The sequence below is a fragment of the Alosa pseudoharengus genome, unplaced genomic scaffold (genome assembly GCF_046254945.1).
Source record: "Alosa pseudoharengus isolate Yale_2024_CS ecotype anadromous, Long Island Sound unplaced genomic scaffold, YU_APseudo_1.1 YU_APseudo_1.1_scf_9, whole genome shotgun sequence".
NCBI classification, from domain to species: Eukaryota; Metazoa; Chordata; class Actinopteri; order Clupeiformes; family Clupeidae; genus Alosa; species Alosa pseudoharengus.
Window position 1 is genome coordinate 2,987,097 of NW_027468881.1, and position 27,557 is coordinate 3,014,653.

Genomic DNA, 27,557 nt, shown 5'->3' on the forward strand with positions numbered 1-27,557 from the left:
ATCCAGTATTGTTTTTCAGCTCTATCCCCTGTTTGCAAAGATTTATCTGGATTTTCCAAATATTTTAATGATATTATGTAATTAATGATTAACTCCCCATACTTCCCAATACTTCCCAATTTCATGTTAAGAAGTATTAAAGTTACATTGTTTCATCATTTGTCCACACAGGTTTATACAGTGATGAATACCCCTGTACATCTTTATTTCTAAGTGACTCTGCCTGTCTGGGATGCTCTTTTTCATACCCAATCATGTTGTCAGTTTCCCTAATTAATTGTGAAACATTTCTCCAATTGTTTTCTTTATCATTACACAACTTTTCCAGAATGTTGTTACCCTATCCCAGCATTTTAAAAATGTGTTGCAGGTATCAAATTCAAAATGAACATATATTTTTTCATGAAATAGTCAAATTTGTCATTTTCAACATTTGATATGTTGTCTAGTGTCCTTTTTGGAACTAAAATGTGTTTACGAGATTTGCATATCATCACATTCTGTTTTTATTCACATTTTACCCAATGTCCCAACTTTTTCTGATTTGGGGTTGTACAGCCTGCAATCATATATACTGTACAACAAACACTTGCATAATTATCATAGACTTATCGGCCATTTGGTATATATTTGATATAATAAATGTGATAGTTATGCATGCATTATTTACAGTTTAACTATTTCAAAAAAACATTTTTTAACTTCAGAATATGGCTCTCAATGTCTAGGCTGTACATGACAGTCAAGTGGGTATGGGCACTTCTGTGGTGCTTGGAATATATAATTGATATGAAAATAGACCTGACATGTTTTACTTTATGAATTTCAACAATTAGGTGGTGTTGGTTTTTTTTAAAAAGTGTAACGGTTCTGTAAAGTGTAGACACAGACAAATTGACGTTTGACCTAGCAATCATCATAAACCCTCAGGCCAGTTATTCAGTTATATCAGTCTGTGCGCATGTTATAAGTTATGTGTAAAATATTAATATGTGCATGTGCATTTAAAAAAAAAAAATCTCTATATATATCTGTCTATATATATATCCCTGAATGTATGTGTTCTCTCTCTCTCTCTATATATATATATAATATATATATATATATCCCTGAATGTATGTGTTTATGTGTAGTGGTAAAATAAGGTGGACTGTGCCATGCAGTATCGGATTTTTAAAAAAGGCATTCAGAACTGATGATGGTGGAGGTTACTGTCCAATGTGTATAACAATACCAGTGGCATTAAATGGTTCCTAGAGTGTTTATGAGTGTACATATTGTGAATGTGGATAAAACAGTGTGATTTTTGAATGTTAAAAGTTGCAATTAGTGAATGAACTCTTTTGAGAAGTGGATGAGCTCTAAAAAGATACAGCCGTAGCCTACTGGTTAGCGCTTTAGAGTTGTAACGGGAGGGTTGCCGGTTCGAACCCCGACTAGTAGGAAGCGGCTGAAGTGCCCTTGAGCAAGGTACCTAACCCCTCACTGCTCCCCGAGCACCGCTGTAGCAGGCAGCTGCGCCTGCGCCGGTATTAGTAGGTGCTTCACCTCACTGTGTGCTGAGTGTGTTTCACTAATTCACGGATTGGGATAAATGCAGAGACCAAATTTCCCTCATGGGATCAAAAGAGTATACTTATACTTACTTATAAGAGGTGGATAAACTCTATTTCTGAAATTTCAGAGGTGGGTAAAACTGTGTTTAGTTGTGTTTAGCCTCCACTACATCCCTAAACACATGTTTTTATTTGGTGCTATTGGATAACCTTAGCCCACATTTTTTGTTTCGTTTTTTTTTTTTTTTTTTTTGGCGGGGGGGGTGTTTGTATGTTTTGCCCTTGCTAGCTCCGTATTTGTGAAATGTTCCACGAGGTGGCGGTAGTGTTTCTTGAGGCAAATGAATACAGGAATCAATGTAGGAAACGAAGAACACAAAGAGGAAGTGGAAGAGGAAACAGTTTTTCCTGTGTAACACCGATTTGGAGCTCGCACGGAGTAAATTTCAGGTAAGTTAGCGAGCTAGTTTGGAGGCAGAACTACATTCCTCATTTGTAACACTTACAGTTTTTTAAATCATATGTTACTTATTTGGACGTCTGCTATAGCGTGAAGAAGCACATGGCCGTGGTGTTCAATAGGTAAATTGTTGGAAACATGCGAATTTAACCATCCATTAGCCAACGCTACGTAAATGAACGTAACGCTAACGTAAAGTTCAGTTATCCTGCTAATGTTAGATCTCAACTTCACCAAAATAATCATGTTGATTTAGATGTTTAGCTGTCTAAGAATCTAGCATGAATGAGCAGAGATGAGATTATTCAACTTGTTATGTGATTTATAAAATTCAATTGAATATAAAATATATAACGTGACGTTACAGAATTTAACAGACATTTGGGCAAGTGGAAACTTCAGTGATGACCGCCTTGTTGTAGAGAGATTTCTGTACGTTTGCTGAAAGCCAGCCTTTATATTAAGCTTAAGCCTTCCTAGCGTTTTTGAACAACAAGACATTTGAGAAGACAATGCAAGAGATATTTTAATGTGGGATGTCAGCGGAGTGGTGATGAGACGGTTGCACGTGCAGTATGCCATTCTACGGCGCGGTTTAACGTAGGCTACCAAAGAGCTGCTTGGGAGATGCTTTACCTAAGCAACAAAAGGAAAACATTACAATCACTTTGAAAGTAATTAGTAAAACGTTATTAATAGACTAAAGCTACACCAATAATGGCAACTAGATGCATTTACGAGGAACTGCAAAGTGTGCTTGCTATGACATGACAAAACGATTGTAGCCTAGATATGCTCATAGTCAAAGTTCGTGGGGCACATATCTTGTTTTAAGAAAAATGTGTTTTGTTCACAATAAACCACCACACTACTTAAAATCCTATTGTGTAAAAGCAGAGCCTTTGATTGCTAGAAATCACTGTTACCACAATATCAACATTGACCACTCAACATTGACACAGTTGTTGCTCCCCTTACCAACTCCTAGCAGAAAACCAGACTTGCAAGATCTGCTCTAGCGTCCCGGCAGTGTCGGAAAGTCCTGTGAGAAGCAAAAACGAGCGAGGAACGCAAAATGCTTAATTTTTCTTTGGACATACAATGGCTTAATTTCTAAAAGTCTAAAGAGATGGTTGTGAAATATGCACCCCAAATGTCGGGCAAAAAACTCAAAATGGGGCACAAGTGTAAGTATTTAAAGTTTGAGGAGATAATGTTGACACGCTGCACTTCAACATGCATATGTTTTTTCCCCTCTTGGTATGCATGCTGGAGGGACATTAGTTGTGTGGCTGCATTAGAAGTCGACCAATTATTTGGACCGTTTTTGACATTTTTACCGTATTTTCCGGTCTAGAAGTCACACTTTTGTTCATAGTTTGGCTGGCGACTTATAGTCAGGTGCTTATATATCAAAATATATTATTTAACATGTTTTTATGTTAAAGGAGAATTCCGGTGTGATATTGACCTAAAGTGTGTCGAAACATGATACCGAGTGTGAACGTATGTCTCATAGCCCATCTCGGCTTGTCCCCTGCACTCCAAAATCTGGTGCTAGTTAGCCGATGCTACCAACAGCTTGTTCAATGGTGGTGCTTCGGCATTGGGCTAGCCATGCAAATAAATCACTGTTTTACACCATTTACGAGGCTCAATGTATCTCCACACTTCATTGGTATACTACCGAAGGCCCTGACATTTAAAACGAGACATTGAGAACTTTGAAAAAGCACTGGTAGTTTACTTACAAGACGATTTATACAGACCGTATCTTCACGAAGTTTAGCGTTTGCAGCCATCTTAAATTTAGTCACGATAAGTCGAGCGACGAGTAAGAATGAACAGGTATGATAAGGGATCAGATTCCAAAAAGAATTCAGTGGAAATGCATGGATTCTAGTTGCTGCTACTGGAAGAAACTGGAATCCATGCATTTCCACTGAATTCTTTTTGGAATCTGATCCCTTATCATACCTGTTCACTCTTACTCGTCGCTCGACTTATCGTGACTAAATTCAAGATGGCTGCAAACGCTAAACTTCGTGAAGATACTGTCTGTATAAATCGTCTTGTAAGTAAACTACCAGTGCTTTTTCAAAGTTCTCAATGTCTCGTTTTAAATGTCAGGGCCTTCGGTAGTATACCAATGAAGTGTGGAGATACATTGAGCCTCGTAAATGGTGTAAAACAGTGATTTATTTGCACGGCTAGCCCGATGCCGAAGCACCACCATTGAACAAGCTGTTGGTAGCATCGGCTAACTAGCACCAGATTTTGGAGTGCAGGGGACAAGCCGAGATGGGCTATGAGACATACGTTCACACTCGGTATCATGTTTCAACACACTTTAGGTCAATATCACACCGGAATTCTCCTTTAATTCATACTGACTGACATGAACCAAGGAGTAAACATTACCGTCTACAGGGCGCTCTAGGCTTGTGGAATGCAGAGCCGTATATAGAGATAATGTGCATCTTTTTTTCTCTCTCGCTGTTGGAGGTAGCCTTCTGAACATTTGCTCTGCTTCCGGCTTGTGCCTCCACATCGCCCGAAATGCTTGATTCCATTGCATTCTGAAGATTTTTAGCTACATTCTTAATTTATTTATAGCTACAATTGTAAATTGCTTTACAATTACCGTCGGGACCTACTGCCTGAACGCTAATAAGTATGAGTAGGAGCACCAGCGATTTTTGTCAGATTTTTCTGTAAGAGTGACTTGTGAGCTTCTGGGTGATTTGACATGGAATGACCTTGATGCCACTTTATGCCTTTGTAGGCCTAATCCTCACGTGTTTGATTTGATAAACAATGTTACTTTTTTCCCCAGCAGTGTAACTTTGTCTTCTCTGTTTCATTGCAGTTGGTGGCGTGTTGGAGCTGATGGGGGACGCAAAGGAGACCTGGAAAGTTAAAACACTTGATGAAATTCTTTTAGAGAAAAAGCGTAGACGAGAACTGGAAGAGAAAACTGACTGTAAACGTCCAAAAAATGTAAGTTTGTTATTACTTGGTGGTGGGGAACCCCCATATATGGAAGTGTGAACCCCCCAATATTTGATAATCGAGGAGCAAGAGTTGAATATTGTTCGAAAATCGGGGGGGGGGGGGGGGGGGGGGGGGGGTGCACATTCTCACAATCAGGGTGCGATTTGTGTAAAAACCAGAGGGGGGGATGATTTTGAATAAGTTTGTAACCCCCCCCCAAAAAAAAAATATGAACGAACGATTCATAGCCTAGTCATGTCATGGCTAATAATACCCTATATTGTTTTTGCCACCTTTGTAACATTTTAGTTTTAGTTTACCGTGGTGTATGACTTTAAACAGCGAGTGTCCTTGGTATGATGATCAGCTCCTCTAATGCAGGGTAGGACTACGTTTTGACAAGCATACAAATTCACCTTGTTCTTGCCCCATCTGAAATGACTTCTCTACTTTTGCTGCCTCCATCCTTTCTGTATTTGTTGTTTAAAAAAACGTTGTATATGATGGCACTGAAGTCCTAAGTTAGTGAATTGGCTAACAGTGTTAGTTGGTAACCAAATAGCCTACACATTGCGCTACACGCTGCGTAGGCTACGTGCATTCTCTCTCCTTCTGATTTGCGTTCAGTAGCCAAGTGCGTAATATTGCAAAATTTGAAAAAATAAATGTGTTTATTGTAGCCTACAGAAAATAAATAGCCTATCATACTGTCAGTTAATTTCCTACAGTGCAGTGAAGAGTTTGGAGAGTAAAGTTATAGGGCAACTTGAAGTTTTATGAAAATAATTTACGAACCAGAACATAAAGACCATGACGCTTCTATTTCTTGCAGCTGTTAAAACACCCACTAGATAGTTTAAATACCCACCAACATTCGTTTTTGCAGTACAGATTATTTCTAAAAGTTATTTGTCTACTACTGGCTGATTTATCAAACGAGTGCTTTCTCGTTCGTCCTCCGCAAACTATAGGTGTTTCGGTAGAGAGCCATTGAATAAGCGATGCCAAGGGACCGTTCGTTATTTATAAACGGGGTCACCGGAGGAAAATAGGGGAGGGTCATGTCTTTTTATTCTTTGTTGAGGGGAGGGTCACCTAACTTGTTTTTGTCTAGGAGGGAGGGTCACCCATCTTTTGTATTAATGAAAACAGCAAAAAATCAAAGTGGCTTGTTTGATTGTTGATTTCTGTCGCCATATAACGTTCTCTTTCGTTCCATAGCTCTGTCAACATTGAACAATGAAAATGAGGGAGATTTCCCGGGTTTCTCACGCAAAATACGGAAAATGTCAACATTCGTCCCCATTAACGTTGGAAGGGTTGGAGCAACAAAGTAGCCTACTTTATTCACGCCTAACAGCCTATATCCATTTGGTCAACTTTATCCAGCCCTAAAAAAGCTAAATTTAACTTTGGTTTACTTGTAGTTTACCCTGTAGCCTAACTTTAAACAGTGTGCATGCTTAACACAAAGCATACTTGTGCTTCATTCATCCACACATCCAGCTCCTAACGTTTTGACAAGCATTTCTACCAATTGACCTTGTTCCTGCCCATCTCTAGCTTTGCTGTCTCCATCCTTTCTGTTTTTGTTGTTTGCAAAAAAAAATATAGTATTTATTGATAACCAGCAACAAGTGCAATTTCTTAATCGCTGTCATTCTCTCTCCTGCCAACAAAAATGTGTTAGGCCTACGTTCCAAGTAGCAGTGCGTAATTATGCTTCATAAAGTTGAACAAATACATTTGGTCATATAAATAGCCAGTTTATGGTCTACAGTGTAGTTGGTAAGTTATTGTAGGCCAACTTGGAGTGAATATACAGGGGGAATTCTTTGTCTAGCTGAGTAGCCTGGCAGGTGCGCACGTAGGCATAGCCTACGGCCGAACACCGCAAGCGCTAATGAATCTTGCTCTCACGACAACCACGTCGTTAACTTAAATAGGCCTATGTTAACATCACTCTGAGTTCGCATTCAAGCAAGCAAAACGATGATTTGAATACATCTGTTTCACTGGAAGGGCAAGGGGTAACAACAGGACAACACAGACAGGCCAGAATGCAGGACTAATCTTATGAGTATTACAGTAATATGGGATATTCTACAGGAAAATATTAAAACGGCAAGACAGCAGGGAAACGTTAAAATGATAAACCCGGAAAAAGTTGGCATGTTAGGTATTTTTCGGTCCCTGTGATTATTTGTGAAATTGTGCAAACGGCCTTTTCATTTAAGAAGGAAGGAGTGTAGCAAGCTCCCAAATTGACGCTCGTCTGAGAAATTGAGTTTCGGATAATGTTCAGCTTTGGCAGCTTTACAATGACTGCAGGAAGCCTAGAGACGAGTCCATAGCAACAAGTTCATGTGTTGAATTTGTTATTACCCAGTGTGCTTTGTTGAATGGTCTCAATGCTTTATTGTTTTATTTCATGTGAATACTTACTAGAGGAGTAACTTTTCAAGTAGGCTAATGCAGTTGCAGGAAGTGTGCATTTAGTTTCCATGCTTATTGTGTTTCCACAACAATGTTAGGGAGTAAATCTACTGAAATGGCCACCATCTTGGTGAAGTGTGATGTGTAAGATCAGAAAGCAGAGGTTGATTTTAGGACGGTAACACATGTCGATGTGCTATCATAGCATAGTGCGTAAGAGCGTGGGCCGGAGACATCGACAATCGACCGGGGAGGGTCATGTCATTTTTGAAAATGCTGCTGGAGGGTCGTTGAAAATTATATTGCAGGCAGGGGAGGGTCATGCAACTTGTGATCGAAGCACTCAAAATCCCTCCGGTGATCCCGTTTATAAATAACGAACGGTCCCCAAGCAATTTCTGTAACACTTTTTGTGACATTCAGCAAATATCTCCTCATTTAATGTAAGTTCCTTCGGACAATAGGCCTACGTTCTACTCTACGTGCAGTTGTCCTCCATCTCAGTTGCATCAGTTTTCTAATTTTGAATGTTCTAAAACATTATTATGCTTCACTGAATCCTTCTCGTTTGCTTTCATTTGTCCAGCTAACTTTTCCATTGAACCTAGACATTTATGATGGATTACACACTCGACATTCTGAAATGTCCTGCACGATCAAGGCCAAATTAAGTTATCACGCAGCCACTGTGTCAGCAGCATCAGTGCTGACTGTGACGGTGCGTTTCTGATGTCAGATTATTATGTAGTTCTCACGTTGCAGCGCTTTACTTATATGAAGTAGCATTAATCAATATGAGGGGCAGAGGGAGATAAATGTTGTCCCCCCGCGACGATAAAAATAATTTAGCAGAGGTAGGGATAGGAAAACCAGAGGGGGGGAAATCCTAACCATCCCCCCCTACAAATCGCACCCTGCTCACAATGACAGAAAGGGAGGCCAATTTCATCTTTAGCGATTTGTCATCAAACAAACTGTAAATTGAACAAATAACATGTTCTCGTCCTTTTTTTACATAGTAGGCCTATGGTAGGCTAATTGGAAGAAACAAAAAACAATAAGCACAGTGCGTTTCTGCATCGCCAAACCAGATGCTCGTTAGATAAAAAAAAATGCTACATGGCATAATGATTTTATGCAAACCTGCCTTGTGCAATAGCCTACTTTTTAAACAAATTAGTTTCAATCAATGTCACTATTCGTAGCCTTACAGTTAGGCATGTCATATTCTTGTTAAAAAAAAATGAGCATGTCAACATGGTCAGGGAGGAGACGCGAATGCAACCTATTAACAATTACTGGTAGACCAGCTTTACTTCAGAGAACACCGCTTGGATGTCACAGAAGTCGCAGGCACACTCAAGTAGGAGATTGCTATCTTTGCCAGGTAGGGATATTTCTTCTAGTTGGCCTTCCACTATGTCATGGGGTAAGCGACTAAGCGTTCATTGGTAGGCATATGTCTTGGCAGTATTGCAAGAGTTTTTGCAGAGTTTACAGTCACGAGGTCATGACAGTGCTCTTCTGTTTGTTTACTATGTAGCCTACACAACGCAGGTAGCCTAGATCGGGTAGTAACCTCACTCATGTTAGCGACAGGGAAATACCCTGCTGCGTGATTTGTGACATTTTGCGCAGCGTAAATTATGTAGTCTATATAACACATTGGAACTACGCAATAATAATGATATTCAAAAAAGCTATTTTAAGATTGAATTTCGCGCACAGTTTGACTATTCGAATATTCGAAGATCGCGACTCATCCCTAACCACTATGCCTGCTTAACCCCGGTAATTGTAAAGAAACTGTAAGGGTAATTTCACAATCAGGGTAAGCGCTTTGTTTTAGTGCTAACAGAGGCTCATAGAGGCAGAAATGAGTCTGCCCCATGGCATTAGTCCACCACTATTTAATGTATGTTAGTTATCAAATTCAGAAATGGCAATCAGCATAGCACTTGCTGTGTCTTAACAGCGAGCCGAGAAGTCAAGCAAAGCAAATTAAGGAGGCGCTCAAAAACTGACACATTCTGCCGGGGGGGGGGGGGGGGGGTCTTTTGAGACATGACTACAAAATGAACATAGGCTACGCTCTCTAAATTTTCAAGAAGCTGGGTGTGCTTGGTTGTAAAAGAGATCATCTCCACACCTGTTTAATGAGCTGCAATATCAAGGTGCTGCCAGACTCCTTCTGTAGGCTTAATAGAAGAAAATCCAGCACATTTGTCCTTCTTGTTGTTGCCGATTTCAGAGAGCCTGATGCACAGATTCCAGATACCGGCACAGATACATGGTCGTAGTGGTGTAAAGTTGCAATTGAGTTTGCAAACCATCAAATCAAGGAGTCCAATGCTTGTTAAAGCAACACCGTGGAAGTTTTGCTCTCGGGGTCCCCCTACAGTTGGGAAACAGTATTGTCTTCTACTACTGTGGTAAAATCTGTCATGGTTACACATCAGGGGATACAGGTGCATTTGGTTGACAAGCCGATACCCCCGCCTGCGTTGCGTGTTTAATGTCTTCATCCATTCATGTAATTTGTAATGTTTTTCATGGATGTGCGCTGGTGCGCGTTCCTGTGCATGAGAGAAGAGAGAAGAAGGTGCGTTGTGCACCCGCCCATATCACTGTTGATAATGTGCTCTTAAAATTACATATGAACAACTCGTCAAGGATTTCTGACCAGGTTTCTTTTGGGCAGTGGCGTAATGATGTTTAGAGGGTGTAACATAGCAATTTTGGATTGTACGCCGGAACACACCTTCTGCCACACCCCTGATAAAAGTAAAGCGCATAGCGAAAAATCCGAGACTAAAATAGGAATAAACTTTACGTCGGGATAATAATCTACTTCGCGGCAGGTATTGCGTCGTGAAAATAGGGCCCAAAAGCGGAGTCTATATAAAATTAGTCAATACTTGTGGTAAACCCGATTATGGAACACTGTTCCACAGATATGCAGGTACATCCTGCATTGACGTGCGTGCACTGCAGTAAGAGTACACAATGCTTTTGACCTCAGTCCTCTTTCGTCTGTGATTGGCTCTCATACTTTTTAAAACTGACATTTCCGAGTGTTTTCGATGTAGAGAAACAGCAGATTTATTCAGGAGTCCCTTACATAAATAAGAAGGTTACCAGAGTTGTCACATCAACAATGACCGGTAGGATATATTACCTTGTGTTCCACTTCTCGGTTAACTTTCAGCTGTCCACTGGAGCGGGGGGAGACCCTTACGGGAAGGGCAGCGCAGTGCAGCAAAGTTACCTCACACACAAGGCTACAATGTTTGTTGCAGCCTAAGGTAGGTTAGAGGCTAGTGGTTACGGCACCTAGACTGATGGAATATATGACTTCTTCCAAGATACTGTAACACGTTTACTTTACATACACATTGTGAGTCTGTGGTTGTGCTGAGCAAAGTAATGTCTGTTTCACTGGATTCTGCAACCAGCTTGCTGCCATTGTAGTACACGATGATGCTACTTACCCTATTTGAACATGATACCAGACGCTGTGCAGATGTATTCGCGAATGAGAGACAATCTATATCATTTTAAAAGTAACATGATTTGTAATGTTAGGTCTTCTGTTGCAGCTTTGCTTACTGTAATTTTAAAACCGGGCCATCGACCAGTTCATAAAAGATTTAATCCGGTCGAGGGGTCGCATACCGATGCACTTGCATTTTTAACGTTCAAATCTGTTTCCAATACGCATCGGTGAATCTTTACACCCCTAGGTTGTTTTAAAGTGTAATAGTTTGGAAATGGATACATTAATTAAGGAATGTATTTGAGAGAAATGTTCGAGGTCGATATTTGAGGATTCCAAAAAACCAGTTAAAAATCAGTTCAAATGTTAATTTGCTCTAATATCAAGCAGATTGGTATTCTGATGATCCTTACTATATGGTATCCTAAAGACTGTTATACAATGAATTATGAAAATTCCCGTAGCCAGGATTTGTCAAATACCAAGGCAGTGTTTCCCACAGAATTGAATTCTATTTGTGGTGGTAGGTTTGCAGAATTAACCTGAATGCAACAGTTCTTAACAAATTAGTGCAGTGTGGTTATGATTCTAACCAGATTTAAGCTCAATTTAGTACAACCAGGAAAATCATTGTGTGGTGGTCAATGTTTATATTGTGGTGGGCCGCATCAAATAAGTCAATGTATGGGAAACACTGAAAGGTAAAAAATGGCCATGGGGTCATGCTTATGAAAAATACAATCCATCCATCATGACATTAATTATCAATATTATTTACCAAAATAACATTGTTCCATTTATGGTTAGTCAATGGAGCTAAAGTCATTAAATAAAGGCTATTATCTAGGCATAGCTGCATCTCCATTGAAATTCAGCATAAGACTAGGTTAGCATCTCATTCTTGGCAACAACCCTACAGTATCTTTAGGCTACTTCACCATTTTAGTTTTTCACCTTCTCTCTTTGTCTTTAGCTTAGCTTTTCTCCACTTCTGTTAGCTTTGCAAATGTTAGTTTTGTTTGTTTTAGCATGTCACTCATCACATATTCAGGTGAGGAAAGACACCACATCAGGCAGTAATATGACAAACGTCAGATAATCTAGTTTGTTTATGTTGCACTTTGGCTTTGTGGGTACTGAAGTATGTGAGCTGTGAGACTCTACGGTGCATTTGACCTAATTAGTTTAGACGTCCGTTGTTTTGGCTGAAAAGAACACACTCTTGTGATTTCCAGCTAACATTACTGTACTCTCGTTTTGAGAAGGCAGATTGTAGCTGCAACTAAATGTCACGTGATGCTGGTTTTGATATTTGTCTCACCAGCTCTTTTTGCACTTAATAAATTAAACAAAAGCTGAAGGAAAAACATACCGAGGATGTGACCTGGTAGATGCGGGCACTTGATTACTTGGTTACTATGGTCACTTTATGCAAGCAGAACATTCTGTTTCTTTTACTTTAATTGTAATTGTAATTGTGTAATTGTAAACCATGCCATTGCCTTCTTGGTGTAAACACATTTAAAGATATTTATTGGCTGTCATAAATGACAATACCGTTATATCAGCAAATAGCTAACATCAGCTGATAATTTCGGCACACCAAATTATCGGTTGGGCTCTAGTCATTGTTTAATAAACTCCTCAAAATAGTTTTGTTTTTGCAACATGTTTGTTGTGAGCTGTTGGTGTGGGCTGGTGCAGGTTGAGAGATGAGAGGGATTGGAAGGGATCAGGATTCTGGCTCCATCAGTCCAACCCTCGTGGATAGTGCTATGTGTTTCCAACTGTGGTGTTTTACTCTGAATATTCTTTTGATGTAGACGGATGAGCGAGAACCCAAGCGGGACACTCTGGAGGAAGGAGAGCTTCGGGACCACAGGATGGAGATAACCATCCGGAATTCACCTTACATTCGTGAAGAGACTGCAGAGGACAGGTACTTGTAAAGACACCCTGTAATGAAAATCAAGTTTTTATACTTTTTAAGGTTTCTTGTGTTACAAGACCTGGGTGAAATAAGCAGTAAACGTCATGTCTTACGTTTTCTGGTGGAGATTTACAGATAACCAATTACAGTCTCAGAAAGGCGTATTCCAGCAGCAAACACTGATAGATTGTAGATAATCTAAGGAACCAATCCTGAGTATTTGCAGGGTGAGGATGTTCTCAGACGACTGCTACAGCTATCCTATGAGAGGAAAAGCCAGGTGTAGTAATTGTTGCAAGCTAAGTTTCACAACTGTTTAAAGATGGAAGAGACATGATTTCGTAAAGCAAAGTAGGAAAAGGAAAAATAGCGAGCCTTCTAGTATCACCGAAGTACCCAAATAAGTGCAAAGTCTAATGAAGAAGTGTGGTAAAGTTGCTGTCTATTAAGTGGCAGACTGATGTATCTTTATTTAAGAATTTAAGGTTCAGTTTTACTTTCTATCTCTGTGCAAAGAAGCTGTAGAAAGTTGATTTACAGTTGAGGTAAGCACACATGTCAAGTCAAGTCAGTTTTATTTGTATAGCGCATTTAACGTGCACAAAGTGCAACCCAAAGCGCTCCACATATAAGACATTGTCAATGACACATAGACTACAAAGACAATAGCGGACGGAGCGGCGTAGTCGCCAGCGTACCCGTGACACCAAGACAGAACTACATTTAAGAAATAACAAACACAGATGCCGGACGGAGCGGCGTAGTCGCCAGCGTTCCCGTGACACTAAGACATACAAGACATACAAGACAGACAACACAGCAAATTGAAAATAAATAAATAAAATCATAAAAATCATGTTAAAATTAGTCCAATTTCCAACCGGCTGAAAAAGTCCAAGGACAATGATGACCCGCGTGAAACTGCCAATGCAAGACCAACAAACTTCACTGACCAACTCAGAGAATTTACTGGCAGTCTGGAGAGCAGAGCACCGGAAGAACAACAGTCTGATGTGCGATCTTCCTGCTGATCAGCAGCTCGGTGGCTTTAGAAAGGACCGTTTGTTGCTTCATGGCTCCCGACGTCGCCATCAGAGCTCCCCACCTTAGCACTCAATCCAGACTGCAGGCACCCAGCGTCAGAGGCTACCGTTACGTTAACAGGCAGCTCGCAGGTCAGCCGCAGCTCGGTGGTCGTGGCAGCTGCAGATCTCTCGCAGAGTAGGCCCATTGCCCTGAGCAATCTTTCCGTCCAGACGAGTCCAGACAGAGGATATGTGCAGCGTCAGATGGAAGAGGGTATCTCATGTGTATCTCTGTAGACAGGGTGCTTGTACAATGCAAAAACTGCTTATCTAATAAAATCTAACTAAGTCTTAATAATCTTTACAAAATCTAGCTGGTATTGTTTTCAGGATAAAGAGACTTACCTAGCGCTTTCTCGAGAAATCATTTGACTTAATTTAATATATACACGCCCCCTATTTCTATGTTTTTTGCTAATTCAACATGCCCAAGTTGTAAGCAGCACAGTTCCCACATAGTTTGAGACTCAGAGATGTGTCTGGTATCATTGGAAAGGTACCACTCTCAGGGTTATTGTAAACGTATCTGTGTGATTCTGTGACTTGCTGACCCAGGACTGCAGAGGTTAGAATGATGGGGTTGTTTCCCCGCCCATAGGTTTGCCTATGTAATGTCTTGGGTACAGACATTCAGGGACCTCTTGGGAGGATTTGGACTCAACTAGGCCACAGACACAGGTCTTGGCTTCTTGCAGTCCAAATTTGGAGTCAAAAGACTGATGAATTATGAAAGAGAATGATATTTCAACAGATATGTCTAAGTGTTTTTCTTAAGTCCTTTTTGGAGACTCCAAAAGGACACTTGGTAACTGTATAACCAGAATCAAACACCTCTAACGTGACAACCCCTTTGCCTTCAAGCAAAATCTTGGCCTTTAATGAAAGCTGACACTTTAGAGGTCCTTGCTACTATTTGGATGTCAGTGAATCTGGAATACAATAAAAGAAGCATAATCACAATAATCTAGTGCTGCCGCGATTAGTCGACTTAGTCGACCTAATCGACCATGAAAATTAGTCGACGGCAATTTTTTTAGTCGAAGAGTCGTTTTACTATTGACCGCCTATTTATTTTTGGTCTCACACGGCTGTAATGTTATATTAACTCTGTTATAAACTCTTGAAAAGTACAATGACTGTCTTTGGATGTTAAACAGGCTACTAAGACTTTGGCAGTCATGTTTTAAACCCCACTATGCATGCAAGTGTTAACGCCAGCAGCAAAGCTGCGTGTCTGCCTGCTTTCAGCGCAATTCATTATTAGGCAGAGCTAAGTGGGGGGAGCTAAGCTAGTAGATTACGCTAGTCCAGACTCTGACTAATATAGTATTGTGGAAATTGAAATAAATGAAGTGAAGTGTCTCACGTTCACAACGCACCGGCGTGTCTACTGTAATTCATTCATACAAAAAAACGTTAAACCGAACATGCCGCCGCCCGTAATATCAACAATCAAGGTGCACGTCATTTCCCATGGTCAATAAGTCACGACGCATATTTTTTTAGCGTTCAAGCCAACTGATAAAGTGAAGTAACCTTTGTGGTAAGACGCGCAAAGTGCCTGTAGCCTACTTGTTTTGAACATGCTGATGTTAGGCTCATTTGCAAAGTCCTCAACTCCTGTCGCCTTTCAAAGTCCAGCGTTTCTCAAACTATGGGCCGCGCGGACCAGCACCGGCCGTAACGTGGACATTACTGGTCCGGAGCCGCAGAGTGAAATTATTCCCAGGGCTTCGTCTGATTTGCTGCGCAATTGATCAAGGAACCGCGGACCGACAGAAAAAGAAAACAAACTTTTCTGCAATCAGTAGGAATTACTTGCTAATTTGGTGTCATCAAACATAGAGGCATACAATTAAATGGTGGTATGAGCGTTCATTCAATGTGCGAGAGAAACTGAAACCACTTGATAACGTTGGTAGCAAATCTCCAATTCAACCTATTGGAAAGCTATTTAATTATGAAACTACATTTTTAAGTATAGTCAAATTTTAATAACGTGGCCAAAAGCTTGTGGCATGATTAAATATGTCAATATTCTTTCCATTTGCCTACCAGTATATGATGCTTGCATGAGGGAAACATCCCAAAACGATGACACCCATATAATTGCTGTTGTTTTGAGAAGTATTTATCATGCAACCATGCAAAAGCAATGGAACTATTCTAATTATATTTTACATTAGTAAAGCAGTCCTCTGATGTGCATGTTTTCAAACTTTTTGTGAACAATGTTAGCACTTTAAACACTGGCTGCTTTGAAGTGCATGTATAACAATATAGCATAACAATAATAATTGTGATGTGATATAATGATAATTTGATGGGGGGTGGGTTCATGTAGGTGGGCCCTATGACCCCAAAGTATGCCATGACCGGGCCTCAGGTCAAAGAAGTTGTCTATGTCGATGGCAACACTGGCATACAAATAAAGTCTATCAAAGGTCTGACATTAGATCTGAAGGTAGCATTTTAAATGGGTGTTTTTTTTTAATACATAATGTTTTTGAACAGTTTACTTACAGTAATACAGCTTCTAACAAAAGTAGGGTGATATATATTTTACGTTTTCCCTTTAGCTGAGTTCAAAATAAAACGTACACAACAAAATAACAAACACTTGATTTAAAAAAAAAATTAGTCGTTTAGATTAGTCGACTAATCAAAAAATTAGTCGAAAGATTAGTCGTTAGAAAATTAGTCGTTAGTGGCAGCACTACAATAATCATCATTTATTTTCTGTTCCGCCGATGACATTTTGATAATAAAAGGCCCAAAAAATTGCATTGCCAAATGTGTAGAGGTGGGAGTGGATCATGGAGACGGCCTCCAGTGTAGAGAGGGGAGAGTGGCGCATGGAGACAGCCCCAAATGCAGAGAGGTGGGAGTGTAGACAGTCCCGACTGCAGAGAGGTGGGAGTGGAGTGTGGACACAGCCCAGAGTGCAGATAGGGGAGAGTGGAGCATGGAGACAGCCTTCTCTTTCTTACTCTATTCTTTCTCCTCTCGCTCATCCTCGTCCTACTCCTCTCACTCTTTCTTCATGTGTTCCTTCCCCTTTCTTCCACTTACTTTGTCACTGCCTCCTCGGTTCCCTTCTCTCTGGTTCTCTTTCTTGCCTGTCTGAGAGGCTGTGTAGAGGTGGATGGCTTCTCCTCTTCATCTTCCTCCTGTCCTTCATCTTAATCATCTTTATCTTCCTCCTCCTCAACAAGGTCTCCTTCAATGCCTGGCACCCAATCTGAATCGCGGTCATGGTCAAAGTGATCTTGGTCTAAAACATCAAATTGCAAGACATCATTAGCTTATCATCAGTGTTGGGAACGTTACTTTAAAAAAGTCATTAGTTATAGTTACTCACTACTTGAATTACTTTATGATAAGAGTAACTCGTTACCAGGGAAAGAAACTATTTGCGTTACTGTTAAAAAAAAGTTGCTATGTGTCAAAGAATTTGGATTTTTTGAGCAGTTTTGAGCAGCCAGTTGAAATGAGTAGAACAGACAGGTGTTTGTAGGCTACATAACTTTCGATATTTATTCGATAGATAGATAGATACTTTTTTGATCCCCAAGGGGATATTCAAGATATTGCACATCGGCAGACCTACGGTTGACTTCAGCCTGTGTCATAGCTTTTCGTTGTGAGCCAGAAAGATCTAGTTTTTGCTGCTTGGAGGACTTTGCTCTGACTCCTTTGCTAGTGGATGGCGAACTATCATCTGTGGTGGAGGTATCTGTTTTTGGCCACTAGCTTTAGATGCGTGTGTGAGATGCTTCATTAAATTAGAGTTGCTTACAACGGATGTCGACAAAGTCTTCGCTCCTGGACATAATGTACACATTACATGCACGTTCTTGCCTTTGACCGCAATAAATTTGAAGTAGTGCTTATATCTCCACCTTGAAAATGCCAACTTTTCATCGGATTGCTTCTGACCTCTGCAGTTTCGTCGAATCTCTAATTTAGCTGTTGCGTACGTGTGTGTGTGTGGCGCATGTGCTGGCAAGTGTGTAAAAACACTGGCTCTGATCATGAAACATGACTCTGCCTTAGCCAATCATAATCGCTTACGTCGTTATTAACTCATTGAATGGCAAGCTGTTTTCGGAAGCGCCAGCAATCTAGACCATTGTTGATGATTTTTGTACAGCCACAGCATATTCTGTGTTATAGCTATGAACACATGTATGGCTCGTTTAAAAGGCGAGACTTTAAAGGCTCTGGTATGGTCGTGCGTCACATTTGCGCGTGTCCAAGACGTGCGTCATTTTTGCCGTGGACGTGAAGCATACTCCAATTTCTGCTGTCCTGAATGCGCATTAAATCGTTAAGGTTAGCGCCTGCGCACTATGGATTAACTGTGATACTCTGCCCCACCAACTGGGGGCGGTACATCGAGCCTGAAAGTAGGACACAACCACCAAAGATGCCTGAAATGCCTGAAGAAAAGAAGAACGTGGGATGTGCGAGCACTGAACGAAGGAAGCTGATGAAGGAAAAAGCACCACGAGTACGTTCGCCTGTCTGCTGGGAAGTTTGATAAGCTGGCCCATCGCATCGCTCCATTTATCATCCACCAGAACACACACAGCACACCTGTTGGTATAGCTGAGAGACTAGCTTAGCCTACTTGCTTATTAGGCTACTTAGCCTATTGCTAAGTGACTCCGTGCTGCAAGGGCAGCAATACTGGTGCGATACAAAGTAAAGACATTTTTCTAAACACAGCATGGTAAGAAAGAGTTGTGCGTACAGATGTCCTCAATTAAATTTGTATTGAGTCTTCACACCTGCCTCATACCAAAAAGTATGAACCAAAAACCTGTAAATATTACGTGTCAATAAAAGTTTTGAAGTAACTATTTGTGTTCATGTATAATGTCTCACTGTGATAATGGGTGTATTTAGAGCGAGAGGTAGCCTAGGTTATTCCTTCAATTATTATTATGATAATGCATCCGGTGTTGACAGGCGAGTTTCGAGATTTGAGTTCAGCATTGTTCAGGAGGGCTAGGTGATAATGATTGCACCTGGGAGAGGTACGCTACATTCCCTTTATTATTATAATCACTATGATAACGCATTATATACGGAACAGGCGAGAATGCATCTCGATCAGCAAGTGTTACTGGGTTTCGCCTGAGCGTTGTAGATAGATACCTTTAATTGGCTCTGGGTTTCTCGATTTGATTTCAGCATACGCTCATTTTTAAAAGATGCATTTAATCCGAAGTCATGTCAGCTCTCTATGCAGGGAGTAGGGCTATCACTTTTTATTCGAACATGACGTGACGTGAAATATCCGTAGTCGAACTATAATTAAACTATTCGGTTTTTAGTGCTGTGTATCGCATTTCTACAGTCTATGATTAGTTTTATTTTATTGTTTGCCATCTCATTCAGTGCTATATGATCCAGGGCTCATGACCAAATCAAGCCAATATAATAGCCAGTAGCCACAATGAGCCCATGCAGCCACCCTGTTTCGACAATCAAAGGTAACGCACAGAACGGCCAGCAGACAGATAATTACATCCCCAACTCATCTAAAATGTGGTGTCTTGAAATACTTTGGGTTCTACACCATAGATGGTAAAGTGACCGTTAAATATAATGTTAAAGAATGTATCTGTGGATTGTGGCTTTACATCGGTCGACTCCATGTCGTGGTGTCTCACGTAACTCGAAGCCAGGCAAGCTGAGGACAGGCGCTCTGTTCCATCGTCGTTATGGTAACCAAACAAGTCTTCTTCTGTCTAGGTTTGTTTCTACGTTTAAGTGTTGTTCTTCTATGTGGTCCACCTACTGGAGGGGAGTGTTTACAGCAGTTCCGTTTCACACATGCGCAGTCTACGCGTCACTTTGACGCGCGGTCTTAAATTTCGGTCGACTCAAAGACGTGACGCATGCTGTAAAAATGACGCAATTCTCGTCACGCGCTCACCAGTGCCGCGTGCCAGGGACGCAGACGCGGGAACCGTACCATAGGCTTAAGCTCTCAGTGGGTGCAAACCGTGTATTTCTACACGCTTCTGTTCCTGAGAAATCCCAAGCTAAACAGTGGCTAGTTTTCATCAAAATCGCTGTTTTTTTCTAGAAATGGAGATATAACGTCTTTCATGAAATATGAAGTGTTGCCTGTAAACTTTCCGGGAAGTGATCAGCGAGACCTGGCGAGACTGCCACCTAGTGATAGACCCACGAAAATGGCCTGGTTTTGAGATGACGTGCATGCGTCACTGATTCGACCCAAAGCGGCAACCGAGTTATGATAAAATGTCCAGATAAAATGTCCAGATTGTGCGTTTTCATGAGTTTTCGATCGTCATATATTTCATTTCCATTCATCACAGAGTTCTCAAAATCACATATAAGGTGTGTTAGAGTGTCTAGTTTCGTAATTAAAAAAAAAGAAGCTAAAAACGTAATATTACGTTTTTGGCACTCAACGCATGGGAAGGAAAAACGTAATATTATGTATTTGGCACTCAATGAGTTAACCCACCTCCTCACTAGCTGTGAGCCAGGGGTGCGTCTGGTAACACAGTTTATTCAATCAATGCAGTAACGCACCGCATTTAACGTCCAGTAACGTTAACGGCGTTGTAACAACGGGAAAAGTAATTAGTTAGATTACCCCGTTACTGAAAAAATAACGTTGTTACCTATTCCAAACACTGCTTATCATCCACACAACCCGTCCTGCAATAATGTACCTGTGCGTTCGTGCATGTGTGATCCCCACCCCCGACACACACTTTCTCAGCATTTAGCCAGTGGCTGGTGCTAATTTCCATACCTGACACACATGCATGCATGCGCTGGCTTATACACAGATGCACATATGCATAATACTCATGATACTCATGCATAATCAGAATGCAGTAACTTTCTAGTGAAAATAGTGTGAGGACATTCAAACTACACTCACATCAAGATCCACTCCATGGAGAAAATACTGCTCCTCTTCTGGATCCTCAGACACCTGACTGGCCTCCGAGTCAGACGCCTCCTGGACGATCCATATCACCATTCTGCTGTCTCTGCAGCCGTGTACTTCCTTGCCATATCTATCTATCTATCTCCATAAAATGTGTTGTTTTTTTGACTCCAAATTTGGACTGCATGAAGCCAAGACCTGTGTATTTGGCCTAGTTGTGTCTAATCCTGAGTGTTACCAGTCCAATGATACCAGACACATCTCTGAGTCTCAAACTATGTGGGAACTGTGTGGCTTACAACTTGAGGCGTGTCGAACAAACGGCACCGATTTGCTTGTGAGTGGTATTAGGTATTAATCAACGCAGGAGAGCTTCACGGACATCAACAATGAGTAAGATGTATGCCTAAATCCACTTGTGAGTTGTAAAATGTAGTAAAGCGATGGTATGTGTTTGGATCATGGAGGTATTATATATAACCGGAGAGTGTGATTAAGTCCCGCTCTCCATACAAATGAATGGCGGAGGCTAGGCTAGTAAATCTGGCCAATTTATAGTCAACACCATATTGAACTCTGGGGCTCAGATCCAGCACCAGTCGGCTCTGACCATGCTCCAAGTTCCAAAGCTGGAAATGACACATGGACCAATGTCGATTTTTATTGGACATTCTGTAAAAAGAAGTCGTCCTCCAGTTCAAAGAGTGGCGATAATGCACATACCTTGCTTATCACGTAACAAATGTTGCTCGGGAACGTGCGTGGAGTCCCGCACTGAGTAACGTTTGTCTGTAGCCGCCGGATTGGTACCCGCCCACCAACATGTACGCGCATGAGAACTTGTGCTCAACACAGACTTTCGTGCACGGAGCTGGTTCCAAATGCTCCATGCAGTGCCATACTTGAAAATGGCGTATGCTAACATGCCGAAGCTAATCTGCTTGCTCTTGTCCCCCTGGTTTGGATCCAGCTGTGTTACCTTACATCGTGGGGCTAGATACATGGAGATATTGACAGAAATATTTTGGTTAGAAGAAAACTGATTTTATATTCCACAAGTATGGATTGCTATCTGTAAAAAACATCCTGTGTCATAAGATGGTCGTTGTGGATAAAGGGAAGACTGAAGGTATGTAGGCATTTTAGCTGGCTATACTTTAGCTGAGTAGCTAACCGAGCTAACCGCTAACACTTATGTGATCAACCATATTATTTGTGAGTGGTATTGAATGAATCCTGGCAATCTAAGCTTTCCAATGGTGTACAGCATTTAAAACAGTCAAAAAACATGTTGCTACCCCCCACCCCCCGACCCTTGTACCGTGAGCGGAACGGCGTGCCCCAACAGAGTTTGATTTCTTTTAAGACATCTCATCCTGAAAACATTAACTTTTTTTCTGCCAGTGTGTTAAGCAGATTTGTCCTAAAAACAAACCAAATTTGTCTGCCAGTGCGTTGAGTAAATTTGTCTTGATAAGACTCCTTAAAATAAGTCAAAGTCTTCTTAAATTAAGTCAAAATGATATTTTGAGAGAGCGCTAGGTAATTAGCCTGGAGATTCCAGATCCGAAAGATTAAGGGTCTGGCTACAGATAACGTAATGGCCCAACTCGAGGGGCGGCACCAAGCATGCATTTGAAAATCTCACTGCACGCAATTGGATAACACTATATGACCAATGTTTACTGACTGATTCCGGATTTACTGATTGGATAACACTACAACTGTCATCTGTTTAGCTCGCCTCTCGCCCGCTTATACAGTATCAGATACACAGATGTGATTGGTTCCCCGCGATACAAGGGGCAAAAGTAACGTGCATCATTATTCATTGCCAAAGTGACTCGCTGAGCAAATTTATATTGTGCTCCCTCGAGAACTTCCCAGGGTACTATGAAAGTCTATTTATGTTAAAAACAATACCAAATACATTTTTTGATTTTAATATAAGATTAATAACACTTGGCTAGATTTTATTTTTTGCTGTGTACAAGTGTGGAAAATTTAGAATTTTGAATCACTGTTAGGACCAAAGAAAGTAGTACAAACTAATCAAGTCGGCTTATTTTAAACTGAACCACTTGTTTCCTTTGCGTGCTATAAGGACATGACTATTGCCTATAGTGGCAACCAGATGATAAGGGGGATAACGACCTTCAAGGTGTCCCGTTATTAGTGTTGTCACGATACCAAAATTATTGTTTCGATACCAATACCAGGTCAAGAATTGTGATTTTGATACTTCTTCGATACTTTTTAAAAAATGTATTAGATTTGGGGGCCCCCACCCACTTCATCAGTAATATTAAATATAGTGTGATCACCACACCAGTGGCCATCCTAGATTCTGCTTGACTCTCCACACATACACAAACACATATGGAAAATTATGGCTTGTCATGTTTTTATTTGATATATTTTGGAATTCATATAAAGTTATTTTGTTAATAATGTATAGTATTTTATAATCTGCATAATTATTAGTGGCTAAACAAATTGTAATTTGAATACTTCATATTGATTTTTAAAGTATTACACTTAGGCATATGGGCTAATTGAGTTCACATTGGTTGTGTAGGTGTAATTGAGTGCCTGTCACTTTAAGAAATACGTGAGAGTAAGAAATATGTGAGCGTAATTAGCCTTCAGCCTCATGGTTTTAGGCTAGTGAATAATAGTTGCGCATAGTGCGTAAGGATATGTGGATGCAATTCATTATGTTTTCTATGGCATTAGATAAAATGAATGTTCAAAAAACGAACAAGTCTAAGAAAATCTTTCTGGGATCATAGAAGAGCTAAGTGTGAATGCAATGTTCATTAATGATTTTAGTGACCACTCCACGAATGACCGACAGTGTTTGAAATTGCATCCTGCAAACCTATGGCAAAGACCATAGTACATACAGTACTCTTCTCATCTCTGTGCGTGCAATATCGTTGTACCTGTGACAATGACAATAAAGACCTATTTTATTCAGTAACTCAGTCTGATGCACCCACTGTTAGCCTATCTTAGCATAGCTCATTTAGGTGATTGGAACCAACTAGCCTATAGCTCCCAAAAGTGACAAAAGTGAAAAAATTAAATCTAAACAAGTGTTCTTGATCTATCAAGATATTTGTTTTTATTAGGGCCCGAGCACCGAAGGGGGCAAGGCCCTATTGTTTTTGTAAGGATTATTATTATTTAGGGCCCGAGCACCGAAGGGCGCAAGGCCCTATTGTTTTTGTAAGGATTATTATTATTAGGGCCCGAGCACCGAAGGGCGCAAGGCCCTATTGTTTTTGTAAGGATTATTATTATTGAGTATTATTGTTATTCTACTTTTTTGCTTTCCTGTTTTTGAGGTGGTTAACATGGTCAAAAACTCTCGAAATTTGGCACACACGTCAGGTGTCACACATCGCAGTTAGGTACAAGAGCTTGACCCCGGGCGTGGCCCAGGGACTCGCTAGCGCCCCCTTAGGTGACTGATCCCGTTGTTGGCAAATACTTTGAGGTGGTTAACATAATCGAAAAGTCTTGAAATTTGGCACACACATCAGGTGTCACACAAAGCAGCTAGGTAAAAAAGCTTGGCCCCGGGTATGGCCCAGAGACTCGCTAGCGCCCCCTTACGCCCCCTTAGATAACTGATCCCGTGGTGGGCATATACTTTCAGCTACACACACCAAATTTGGTGGGTGTATGTAACTAACTCCCAAACAACTTTTGCATTAACATGCCATTAGTCACGCCCACAGGAAGTGAGGTAATTGAGATTTTGTGCGTTGTGGACATGTTCAATTTTAACGTACTCCTCCTAGACGGTTGATCCGATTCATGTCAAAGTTGGTATACATGACGCCGAGATGTTCCTGATTATAAATTATGAAGCTTTTTTTTGATATGTTGTAATTTGACGAAATGGCAACATTATTAATTTTAATACCCTTCAACATAAACAATAAATGTGTCATAATTCACCATGCATGGCTTAAAATGTTTTAAATTTCACAGGTCATTGAAGACCATGTTAATGATAATATTCACATGCCCATAATGCATGTTTGGCATAGCGCCACCAACTGGCAACAGAAAGAATGACAATTATACTGATGCCATATGATCAATTTGAACATACTCCTCCTAGACGATTTGTCAGATTAATTTGAAATTTGGCAAATATTATGCCAAGATGTCGCTGATGTTAAATTGTGAAGGGATTTTTGATAACTTATATATTTGATATGATTTTAATATCTCACCACATAAACAGGAAATGTGTCATAAATCACAGTGCATTGAATGAATGGTCTGAAACTTCTCAGGTTAATAGATATCATGATTATGATGTTATCCAGACACCCAATGGGCCTGCCTGACATAGCGCCACCACCTGGCCAAGCAGGAAATGTGCCAGAAATGGACAATGCCTTAAGTGATTGATCTGAAACTTTATAAAATATCAGACATCATTATTGTGATGATATTCACATTCGTAATTCACAGGCCTAGCATAGCGCCACCATCTGGCCAAGCAGGAAATGTGCCAGAAATGCTCTATGCTTTGAATAAATGGTCTGAAACTTCTCATGTTAATAGATATTATAATTATGATGATATCCAGACACCCAATGGGCCTGCCTGGCATAGCGCCACCACCTGGTCAAGCAGGAAATGTGCCAGAATATGGACAATGCCTTAAGTGATTGATCTGAACGTTTACAAAAAATTTGAATATCATTATTGTGATGATATTCACATGTGTAATTTCCATGCCTAACATAGCGCCACCATCTGGCCAACCAAAAAGTGTATCAGAAATGTTCTTTGCTTAAAATGAATGGTCTGAAATTTCTCAGGTTAATATATATTATGATTATGATGACACCCAATGGGCCTGCCTGTCATAGCGCCACCACCTGGCCAAGCAAGTACTTGTGGCAGAAAATAAAATACAAAAACAAGTAGCACACGCATCAAATATGTACATTTCACAAATGCACCATGTCGGTGCTTTGTTGGATTCCGACATGTCACGGGTTGCGGCCCGCAGGTGCTCGGGCCCGCCATTGCCGCTTGCGGCTATATTTAGGGCCCGAGCACCGAAGGGCGCAAGGCCCTATTGTTTTTGTAAGGATTATTATTATTATTATTATTCATTATTCTACTTTTTTGCTTTCCTGTTTTTGAAGTGGTTAACATTGCCAAAAATTCTTGAAATGTGGCACACACGTCAAGTGTCACGCATCGCAGTTATGTACAAGAGTTTGACTCCGGGCGTGGCCCAGGGTCTCGCTAGCGCCCCCTTAGGTGACTGATCTTGTGGTTGGCATATATTTTGAGGTGGTTAACATGAACGAAAAGTCTTGAAATTTGACACACACATCAGGTGTCACACAAAGCAGCTAGGTACAAAAGCTTGGCCCCGGGCATGGCCCAGGGACTCGCTAGCGCCCCCTTACGCCTCCTTAGGTGACTGATCCCGTGGTTGGCATATAATTTCAGCTACACACACCAAATTTGGTAGGTGTCTGTATCTCTCCAAGATGAACAACTTTCCTATGTACAATGCATTAGCCACGCCCAACAGGAAGTGAGATATTTGGGATTTTGTGCAGACTAATGTGATGAAATATGTGCTGAATTGTGATCCCAAAAGAGGTGCTTCCCATGGGTGAAAACGCATGAAATTTGGCGCACACATCAAGTGATACAGTGAATAGACAGGGATAAAAGCTTGGCACCGGGCGTTGGCCAGGAACTCCATAGCGCCCCCTTATGTCACTGTCACTTGTGGTTGGCATATAGTTTTATATACACACACCAAATTTGGTGGGTGTATGTAACTCCCAAAACCAAACAACTTTTGTATAAACATGTCATTAGCCACGCCCACAGGAAGTGAGGTAATTGAGATTTTGTGCATTGTGGACATGATCAATTTTAACGTACTCCTCCTACACGGTTGATCCGATTCATGTCAAAGTTGGTATACATGATGCCGAGATGTTCCTGATTATAAATTGTGAAGTTTTTTTTTGATATGTTGTAATTTGACGAAATGGCGAAATTATTAATTTTAATACCCTTCCACATAAACAAAAAATGTGTCATAATTCACCATGCATGGCTTGAAATGTTTTAAATTTCACAGGTCATTGAAGACCATGTTAATGATAATATTCACATGCCCATAATGCATGTTTGGCATAGCGCCACCAACTGGCAGCAGAAAGAATGACATTTACACTGATGTCACATGATCAATTTGAACATACTCCTCCTAGACGGTTTGTCAGATTCATTTGAAATTTGGCGAATATTATGCCAAGATGTCGCTGATGTTAAATTGTGAAGGGATTTTTGATAACTTATATATTTGATATGATTTTAATATCTCACCACATAAACAGGAAATGTGTCATAAATCACAGTGCATTGAATGAATGGTCTGAAACTTCTCAGGTTAATAGATATCATGATTATGATGATATCCAGACACCCAATGGGCCTGCCTGACATAGCGCCACCACCTGGCCAAGCAGGAAATGTGCCAGAAATGGACAATGCCTTAAGTGATTGATCTGAAACTTTATAAAATATCAGACATCATTATTGTGATGATATTCACATTCGTAATTCACAGGCCTAGCATAGCGCCACCATCTG

At 40.7% G+C, this 27,557-nt stretch overlaps 1 protein-coding gene across 5 annotated transcripts in view; it reads left to right on the plus strand.

The window, feature by feature from the left end:
* The first annotated feature begins 1,948 nt into the window (after positions 1-1,948).
* Positions 1,949-27,557, plus strand: part of cdk11b (cyclin dependent kinase 11B) — a 77,802-nt gene continuing 52,193 nt past the window's right edge. For 3 of the 5 annotated variants that reach the window (XM_076277522.1, XM_076277524.1, XM_076277527.1), the window contains exons 1-3: positions 2,019-2,138; positions 4,886-5,016; positions 12,766-12,881. In XM_076277522.1, coding sequence (XP_076133637.1) covers positions 4,906-5,016; positions 12,766-12,881 — 227 coding nt within the window. In that variant the 5' untranslated portion in view covers positions 2,019-2,138; positions 4,886-4,905. The other 2 variants (XM_076277523.1, XM_076277526.1) reach the window with 2 other exon arrangements.